Here is a 9,541-nt window from a genome sequence, read left to right as displayed (position 1 = left end):
TAGGAACTGTGATAGACCCAGACCAGTGGGGTACAGGAGTCTGGTAGAGGGCAAATATACTGGTCACTGGATGAGTAGTTTTCTGTTCCCTGAGTGACCAGAACAGGGGCTGCACTAGAGTAATCAGGAACCTGCTAGAACCAGTTAAGGCAGGCAGGCTAATTAGGACACCTGGAGCCAATTAAGAAGAAGCTGCTAGAATCAATTAAGGCAGGCTAATCAGGGCACCTGGGCTTTAAAAAGGAGCTTACTTCAGTTTGTGGGGGGAGTGTGAGAAGCTGGGAGCAAGAGGCGCAAGGAGCTGAGAGTGAGAGGGTGTGCTGCTGGAGGACTGAGGAGCCCAAGCGTTATCAGACACCAGGAGGAAGGTCCTGTGGTGAGAATAAGGAAGGTGTTTGGAGGAGGCCATGGGGAAGTAGCCCAGGGAGTTGTAGCTGTCATGTAGCTGTTACAGGAGGCACTACAGACAGCTGCAGTCCACAGGGCCCTGGGCTGGAACTTGGAGTAGAGGGCGGGCCTGGGTTCCTCCTAATTGACCTGGACTGTGGGCTCTTCTGGAGAGGAAGGTCTCTGGGCTGTTCCCCAACCCACATGATGAATCTCTGAGACAAGAAAATCTGCCAATAAGCGCAGGACCCACCAAGATAGAGGAGGAACTACGTTACAGAACGTACAACTTACCTAAAATACACAGGTTGAGGTATTTAAAGAGCTGAAGTCAGAGGTATTAACAGGTCTTTTTGGACAATGTGCATGAGTCAAAGCAACTCTGAGCTCCTAGAGCAGGAAACTTGATTTTTTTCCCCCCTAGCACATTCCATTGTTAATTGTTGAGTATCAGAAATGTTCACTCACCCAACAGTAATGAGTTCCAGTAACCAGTGAATTCGAACTTGTTCAATGCCGCCATGTGGTACCGAAGACACATAGGCAAGGTTCAGCTCTTGGTCTTTACTGAGGTCAAATAAATCCGCTCTGCTGTGAGGTAGAGGAGGACTGGAGGTGGGAAAAACAATAGGTCACAGAACAGATCAAAGCCAGAGCCAGGAATAAAACCCAGGCCTCGAGTCCCAATCCAGCGTCCTGTCCATGGGGATACACTGCTTTTGCTGGAGTAGTACGTGCAGCTCAGCAAAGTGGAGTGAGGAAATTGAAACATGACTTAGGGTTTATATAGCATCAGAGTACAGGACTGCGAATCATTCCATGAGTAGCAGGGCAGGAAGATTTTGCCTCAGGTTACTTAAACTCAACAAACATGCATAAGGAAAATTGGCAACGAGATAATTCCCTGGGAGTAATTAACACTGTTCTAAGCATAGCGTCAGCCTGCCTGACTCCCACCTCTGCTGAAGCCAACCACAATCTTCCAAAAGTCATGTAGGGGCTTGGTCTGTCCATTGACCAACCGAGTTGGATCAGGCCTCAAGAAAGCACATGCTGCTGTGGACGTTCTGCCATGCAAGTCTCTCAGTGCATGCACTCCGCTGCCACGCTGTGCCTCGCCCCTGAGCACCTATCACAGGGGTGTTTGCCATGGGACTGAGCAGGCTGAGAAACCCTGAGCCATATTTAACTCTTCGTTGATGCACAGTAACACTCATGTTAACACTGACTCTCTGGGGCCCACTTATTCCATTCCAGTCCTATGTTCCTAAATACAGATCTCCTGTGAATGCCCTAGTTCTCTTCATTTTTACAGAAAAGAGACAACATGCTAAATCACTGCAAGACTTGGGTAAAATATATCCTGATACACTTCATACTTTTTATATACATATGAAACTTAATAGAACTGTATATTGTGCTGGTTTATTTTGTTATGGGAGCATAGCTTAATTATACTCATAAAGAACCTATTGCAATGCATGCTAACTTATTGTGGGTAGTTGTCGCCGTCTAGCGGCTGGACCAGATACAGGTTTGAATCTGCTACTGCTTCCAAGCCAACGGTCCTAGTGCTTTAGCTCAGTGGTTCTCAACCAGGGGTCTGTGGCCCCCTGGCGGTCTGCAAATCCTTTCAGGGGGGCCACGGAGCCCCACCGCTGAAACTCTGAGCTCTGGTGCCGCCACTCCCCCCCCCCCCCCCCCCCGCTGTGGGGCTGAAGCCGGGAGCAGCGTGGGGCTGAAACCCCGAGCTCCCCTTCCCCCCCTGGAGCCAGGAGCAGCATGGGGCTGAAACCCCAAGCTCCCCTCTTCCCCCCACTGAAGCCGGGAGCAATGTGGGGCTGAATCCCCGAGCTCCTCTCCCTTCCTCCCCCAACCCCGAAGTCAGAGTGGCAGGGAGCTGAAACCCCAAGCTCCCCGCCTCCACGCTGAAGCCAGGAACGGCAGGCTGAAGCCCTGACACAGGCAGGTGGGTGGCCTGCAAGATAGGTCAGGAGGTGAAGGTGGTGCTCCCTCCCTGGAACCTGCTATGCGGCGCTGGTCTAAGCCCTGCCGGCCCTTGCCCTCCCCCCACCCCCAAAATAGAAGTTAAATTATGCCCTTGCCCAAGGGTCCTACCCCTGGCCTGGAGCCCCGAGTCACCCCACCCCCTGCTGGGCCCTGGAGTTTTTGTAGCATGTTGAGGGGGGCCTCAGAAAGAAAAAGGTTGGGAACCCCTGCTTTAGCTCAAGCACCGCTTCACATTACTAAACCTCTTTATTTAGCCACACCTCTAGAAGGAGGTAAAGACCTACACTGGATTTAACATGCGTTATCCTATCTCAGCAACAGCTTTTGTCCTCTGTGGCTTGTTGTCCTGGTATCTGTCCTTTCCCTTTACTTTTCCATTCTAGTTTAAATATATCAAATCTGGTCTCTGCCGGATCATCTGATATTCTCACATGGAAAAAGGAAACTACATTCAACAACTAGAGCCTGCTTCTGATTCAGATTTCCAGTTCAGTCCTTTTGGTCGACCAGGGTTCCTGTCTGACTACATGTGAACTGTGGCCGGATGCAACAGAACTTTTCTGCTTTCCTTTTAATCTGTTTTTCTTTCCTTTTGGAGAAACTGTAAATGGAGTTTTGTAAATTGTTCCCAAGATGTTTTCAGCTAATCTTAATAATAACCTCATCATTTAAGAAAAAGATTAAGAAAGCTGGCTTTAACTTTCCTTTCCTGTACACTTAGAAATATGCAACAGAGAGTCCTGGGGCACCTTATAGACTAACATATGTATTGGAGCATAAGCTTTTGTGGGTGAATACCCACTTTGTCACATTCATCTGATATATTCACCCACGAAAGCTTATGCTCCAATATGTCTGTTAGTCAATAAGGTGCTACAGGACTCCTTGTTGCTTTTCACAGATCCAGACTAACACGGCTACCCCTCTGATACTTAGAAATATGAAATAAATGTTTTTTATAGCATGGTGTGGTTCAGAAGTTAAACCTTAAACTGTGGTAAAAATATCTTGGGGTTTAGCACTAACTATTCACTGTCTTTGACGATGTCTAAACAATCAATAACATGTCCTGTCCACGCCAGAAACATGACAGTCACAATCAACGCTGCTCTCGGTCTCAGCAGAGAGGCCACATATTGAAGAGGCCCAAAATCTGAAATAGTCTCTCATGCTTGGAAGTAGTCACTCCTGGGTTGGGCTTGAGGCACACTGGCAAATTAGGGACGTTTGTACTTCTTGCTGTCTGTGCATGTGTAGTGCATGGTCATGTGATAAACCACATTTCCAGTGGTGCTAATCTGCTATTCTTCCTGAGCAGTAAAAACACCTTTTAAAGGTGACTTGCAAAATTAAAAAATGGGAAGGTGCCTGTTTTGCTATTTTCGGATGGGATAAAGAACTGTTAACTTTATTTATTTTATAGGTGGGCATGGTCCTTCTAATGTTCTGGCATTTCTAAAAGCACAAGTGTTGACTCCAGCTTTCCCTCATCTTGCTGTCTTGGAGATCTTAAATGCGAGATCTTAGCTATTAATTTCAAGAGAGGGAGGGAAGTGTGTAAAATCTTCCAGACTTTCTTACAAGTGTTCCCTTGGTGTGAGTTGAACACTGTATGTAAATTAAGAGGAGTTATTTGAACAGTCTAAGTAAAAAACACTTTCCATTTTTATCAGGTTTCACTTCCAAGGTTTTTCCAATCTCCTAACACTGGCAGTGCCTAGAGATTCAGGAGACAAGATGGGTAAGGCAATATCTTTTATTGGAGAGAGAGAGAGAAGACCTTTTGAGCTTACATAGAGCTCTTCTTCAGGGCTGGGAAAGGCACTCAGAGTGTCACAGCTAAATACCTTGTAAATAGTCTGCCAGCATGAGGCATCTGAACCCTGCTCCATCTCCATGCAGGTCCTGGAACCCAGCATAATATAATAACCCTTGTATTTATCTGTGACACTCCGAGTGCCTTTCCCACACTGGAGGAAGAGCTTGGTGTAGCTCGTCTCTCTTACCAATAGAAGTTGCTCCAATAAAAGATACCTCCCCAATAAAAGACCTTCCCCACCTTGTCTCCAGCTTAACCTATCACAGACTTCCAGCTGCAGAGTAACCAAGGCACTGCTCTGATACCAGTAATGTGGCAATGGTGTGGATTGGGAACTCTCGCTCCCTAGGATGCTTGACTGGAAATGGAATCTCACATTTCTCAGGCAATGTGATAGATACTCGTGTAAGATGCCACATATTCATTTGACTGTCTACTTCGGGGTCAGGCAGAGCAGTACAATCCTATCCATGGAGGGGGCAGTAAATGGTTTGAGCATTGGCCTGCTAAACCCAGGGTTGTGAGTTCAATCCTTAAGGGGGCCCTTCGGGATCTGGGGCAAAATCAGTACTTGGTCCTGCTAGTGAAGGCAGGGGGCTGGACTCAATGACCTTTCAAGGTCCCTTCCAGTTCTAGGAGATAGGATATCTCCATATAAATATGTGAGCCTGTTACAATATGCTGGGTTCCTGGACGCCCATCGAGATGGAGCAGGTTCTGATGCCTCAGACAGGCTGTCAGACTGGCAGACTATTTATCCAATGCAAGAAGACAGATGTAGAGTAAGGCAAAAACAAGGTGAGGGGATGAGAGGTGCACTTGCTGGGAAAAGCCCCTAGAAAAGGTCAGCTCAGGACTCCTGTTCTTTTTGCGGATACAGACTAACACGGCTGCTACTCTGAAACCTATCAGGAGAAAGGTGGACTATGGTTTGTTTGGGGCTTTGAGCACAATTAAAACACCAAAGTGATGCATGAGTTCTGATTGTTAACCCAGCGTGTACTGTCCTGGTAGAAGGTCCTGCATGTTCACAGGCCCCGGAAAGGGGTGGGGAAAATAGCTTTCAGCTGAATCTTCTATCCTGTCCTAAAACCCAGTTTGCTGCTTGAGACTTAGCTCTAGGAATATAATACTGGGCCATGTTCTGGTCAGCTACAGCTGTGCAACCCCCCTGCACCAGAAGAAACTAGCAATCAGTAGCTAAGTGTGGGAGCTGGAGGGGGGGACAGGATATGATGCTTTGACGTCTGCAAAGCAGACCCTGAAAATCTATCTGAATTAGATACCTACCTTCTCCAATTTACAAGCCCGGTTTAGCTTATCTGCGGGGACTGTTTAGGCCATAAAGAAAAACCCTCCTGGACTACCCCCTGCAATATGGAAAGGCAGAGCAGCCGGGCTTTCCTACAGGCGGCAGGAACTTCAGTAGGGAGTTTTTTCTGGAGTTGGATGCGGGTGTGTTCAGAAAGCAAAGGGCGCTTACCAGAAGCCAGTGCTTTTCCAGAAGTGCTTCAGGGGCCTTTCGAACTGCGACACATCCACGTGGAGCACGTAAGATCCCAAGCCCGCGCCGAGCACCAGGTGCAGGATTATTACTCCGGTCTCCCAGCTCCGAACCGACCCCATGGGAAACGGGCCACACCAGCCCAGGCTCGGAGCTCTCGCTGAGAAGCAGGCACCCCAACAGGCTTCGTCCCACGGGGTCCCCCCCAGCCAGGCATCCGCGGGGCTCTGCTCGCAGGTCCGCCGCTCTCCTGGTCCAGGGGTGGGAGAGATTCTCCCTTTAGCGACTCCAGCGAAAGCAAAAGCTGCGCCCTGGACACCCCCCCTCGACTCCCTCTTCGTGTTACACACATGATTCCCCCTACTTACTTCCTGCTTTCCAGCTCTGCCGTGTTAAGGCAGACCTGCACCCGTAGGGAAGAAACAGGGACTGGAACCCGCCGCGGGGAAGCCAGCGGGGCTGAAAAGGTGCTTGGAACCAGATCCTGGGCGGGTTATGATAGCAATTCTGTGCTTTACTTGTGGATCGGATTGTGCAGAGAGGGGTTGTCCTGTGGCTGGCTCACCCAGCAGCAGGGACCCCGGATGGAGTACACCCCGGTAGCCCTCCTTGGGCACTCGAGTTCAGAAGCTTTCAACAGCTTGCAGAGGCGCCGTGCCATCAGGGGCCCGTGGGAAAACCTTTGCAACAGTTCCCTCGAACCAGGAGGATGGAGAAGTGCCATAGGGTCGAGAATTGGGCGGAGGGATGAGGAAACCGAGTATTTCAAAATGGTGTGAAAACTTGAATTGTAATTCTTGGCAGTGAGTGGAAGTGAAATGTTATGTAAGGTATATCCAGTGTTACCTATGAAGCCCCCTGGATTTCAGGGTGTAGAAGCAAAGGTATTTTACAAATGCTCCAGGATAATAGATTTGTATGGTAGGAAAACATTCTTAAATAGAAACTTTAGTTATGAAACACGTAATATTGTCCCCAAAGTAAAAATGGGGCACTACTGTAAAAGTATATGTTAGAGAGGAATTCGGGTTTCATAACAAAGCAGAAATAAAGATGTTTTCTGCTCCCACATACTCTGCAGTGGCTGTGTGCTGTAACCACACCTTTTCCCTTTAATACTTTGAAGCAATTTTATATAGTGTCTTTCTTTTCAGTGTATCTGTCTTTCCATATCTTCCCCCCTCCCATCTTTAAATGTGGGGTTTTTTTTCTTCCTTTGCATTTTGGAGGGAGGGGGTGCATTTTTGTTTTCCAGGTTTTGTTTTCTCTTTGAATCTGTCTTACGGCTTAGTTTACTTTTCATTTTAACTTTGCTTCTTTTCCTTTAGTTCCGCAGTGTCGTCTATTTCCTTGACTTTGTTTCAATATTTATCATCTCTGCTGGTTTTGTCTTTGTTTTTCCCCTCCCCTCCCCCTTTCTACATCCTTCCTGTCCTATTACAGTAGGGGTGTCTGGAAAATAAACTCACCTAAGGCGAGGGACTAACACAAAACAACGAGGAGTCCTTGTGGCATCTTATAGACTAAAAAATTTATTTGGGCCTAAGCTTTCATGGGCTAGAACCCACTTCATCAGATGCATGGAGTGGAAAATACAGTAGGAAGATATATATAGCAGTACATGAAAAGATGGGAGGTGCTTTACCAAGTGGGGGGTCGAGACAGTTCAATTAAAGTGTGCTATTATCAACGGGATGAAAAATCACTTTTGTAGTGGCAATGCGGGCAATGTAATCAGGGTGGCTCATTTCAAACAGTTAACAAGAAGGTGTGAGTAAGAGTAGGGGGAAATTAGTTGTGGAGTTTTTTTTTTTTTAGTTCTTGTAGTGACCCATCCACTCCCAGTCTTTATTCAGGCCTAATTTGATGGTGTCCAGTTTGAAAATTAATTCCAGTTCTGCAGTTTCTTATTGGAGTCTGTCTGAGGTTTTTGTTGTTGTTGAAGAATTGCCACTTTTAAGTCTGTTATTGGGCTTATGCCCAAATAAATTTGTTAGTCTATGAGGTGCCACAAGGACTCCTCATTGTTTTTGCTGATACAGACTAACACGGCTACCACTCTGAAACCAGTCACTTACAAAATAATTACCCTCCTGAGTCTTTCTTGCCAGACATCCCCATTTTGGTCACCTCCCAGTTACCTATATTCTACACATACTTGGTGTGTTTGTACTTCTATTGTTTGAAAACTATTTTTAGTAGAAATAAAGAATAATTAAACTGAAAATGTAGAGTTTTTTTACACTAAAAAGAATCTCACAGCACTTCAGTTTTGCCCCATCAGTACTTTTTTCTCTACTCATGTGGGGTGTTGGTTCTACGTTTGGGCTGTAGCACGCGGAGAGATAAAGCTAGAACCGTTTAGGCTTATAACCACTCAAAGGGTATCTTAGCACTCCTTTTGGGTGAGTCCTGCTGTCGGCTTCTGACAGCTCTGTCCTTTGCAGATTCAGCTACTGCCAGGAGTACGTTATGACTTAACTGGATGTACATTTAGGACTGGTCTACACTAGCGTTAGGTCAACATAAGCTGCCTTACGTTGATCTAACTCTGTAAATGTCCATACTACACCATTACTCCCGCAGATGCAAGTCACCCATTACACCAACAGAATAACTCCACCTCCACGAGAGGCGTAGCGCTTAGGTTGATGTAGTTAAGTCAATACAGTGTCTGTATAGACCACGTGGGGCCAGGCGGAAGCCAGCACCCAGACCCCGAGACCCCGCTGTATGGGGCCAGGCGTCAGCTGGGGGCAGCCAGACCCTGTCCCAGATCACGCTGGGCAGCAGACGGACCTGGACCTTGCTGTGCAGGGCCAGGTGGCAGCCGACAGCTGTACCCCGCCGCTGGACAGCTGGGACCTGGACCCTGCTGCACCAGGCCAGGCAGCCAGGACCTCCAGCACCAGGCTAGGTGCAGAGCGCAAGGTGCAGGGCTGGGGTGGAGCCTCACCTAAACCTGGGGGTGCTGCAGCACCCCTGCAAACCCCTAGTTCACAGAGCCCCTCCCCCCAACTTGCCCAGAGACCCACTCTCCTGCACCCTGCCCTCCTATGGCACCCAGGATGGCAGGAGCGCTCTTACAGGCTGCCAGATGCTGTCTCCCCCTCAGGCAGCCCCGCCCCCTGCCAGACCAGAGCAGCTGTGTGCTAATTGGGCCACATGTGGCCACAGGTTGAGAACTGCTGATGTAGACAATGCGTAACTTACATGGCCTGTTGCTGCCTTTGAGAGCCTGAGCTATGAGCCCCGTGCAGGACTCACTACTGGAGCCCCACTGACCCAGGGCTGACTGCCTGAGCTCTCAGTCCTATGCAGGGCTGACTGCCGGAGCCCATGGGAGCTGTCAGTGCCCCACAATGCCCTATACTGTCAGTTAAATTGGTAGAAGCACTTCTGGTGAGGATGTGTACTACCAACAGAGGGGGCACAGTGTGGACATGAAAAACCATAGTAATTACTGTGGTGGCTGTACGTCAACCTAACTGAGTCGACTTAATTTTGTAGTGTAGACCAGGCCTTACAGACTGCATGAAAGAGCTTTCAGGGGAGATAGTCAATTGCCCAGTACTACTCTCTGGCTTTTGTCAGAAAGGAAAGAATAGAGTCACTCAAGCAACACTGTAGTGCCCTGGTAGGACGGCAATGCCAGTGTGTTGAGCTTTGTGGTGTAACACCTTGTACATGAGAAGCAGGCATTGGGCAAACAATGGGAGTTCCCAGGTTGCAAAGCCCAGGCATGCACATCACAGGTTTCCCTGGTTATTAAAGAGGAAACCTTTATCCACTATTCCTGAGGGCTTATCTTCACCTAAAAC

General features: G+C 48.1%; 1 protein-coding gene across 2 annotated transcripts in view; it reads right to left on the bottom strand.

Moving 5' to 3' along the window:
* The window catches only part of IDUA (alpha-L-iduronidase), a 74,841-nt gene extending 68,489 nt beyond the window's left edge, over window positions 1-6,352 (bottom strand). Inside the window, exons 1-2 of one of the 2 annotated variants that reach the window (XR_004646287.1) lie at window positions 5,700-6,352; window positions 856-996 (exon numbers count right to left, since the gene is read on the bottom strand). Coding sequence is in view for 1 of the 2 variants with exons in the window: in XM_034774759.1 (XP_034630650.1) it covers window positions 856-996; window positions 5,700-5,842 (284 nt within the window). In the remaining variant the exon portion in view is untranslated. The remainder of the gene's footprint in view (window positions 1-855; window positions 997-5,699) is intronic. The other variant, XM_034774759.1, reaches the window with a different exon arrangement.
* Between the last annotated feature and the right edge of the window lie 3,189 nt (window positions 6,353-9,541).

Source organism: Trachemys scripta, chromosome 6, assembly GCF_013100865.1.
Source record: "Trachemys scripta elegans isolate TJP31775 chromosome 6, CAS_Tse_1.0, whole genome shotgun sequence".
Taxonomy (NCBI): domain Eukaryota; kingdom Metazoa; phylum Chordata; order Testudines; family Emydidae; genus Trachemys; species Trachemys scripta.
The sequence above is the reverse complement of the archived record's forward strand: the minus strand, read 5'-3'. Positions and strand labels throughout refer to the sequence as shown.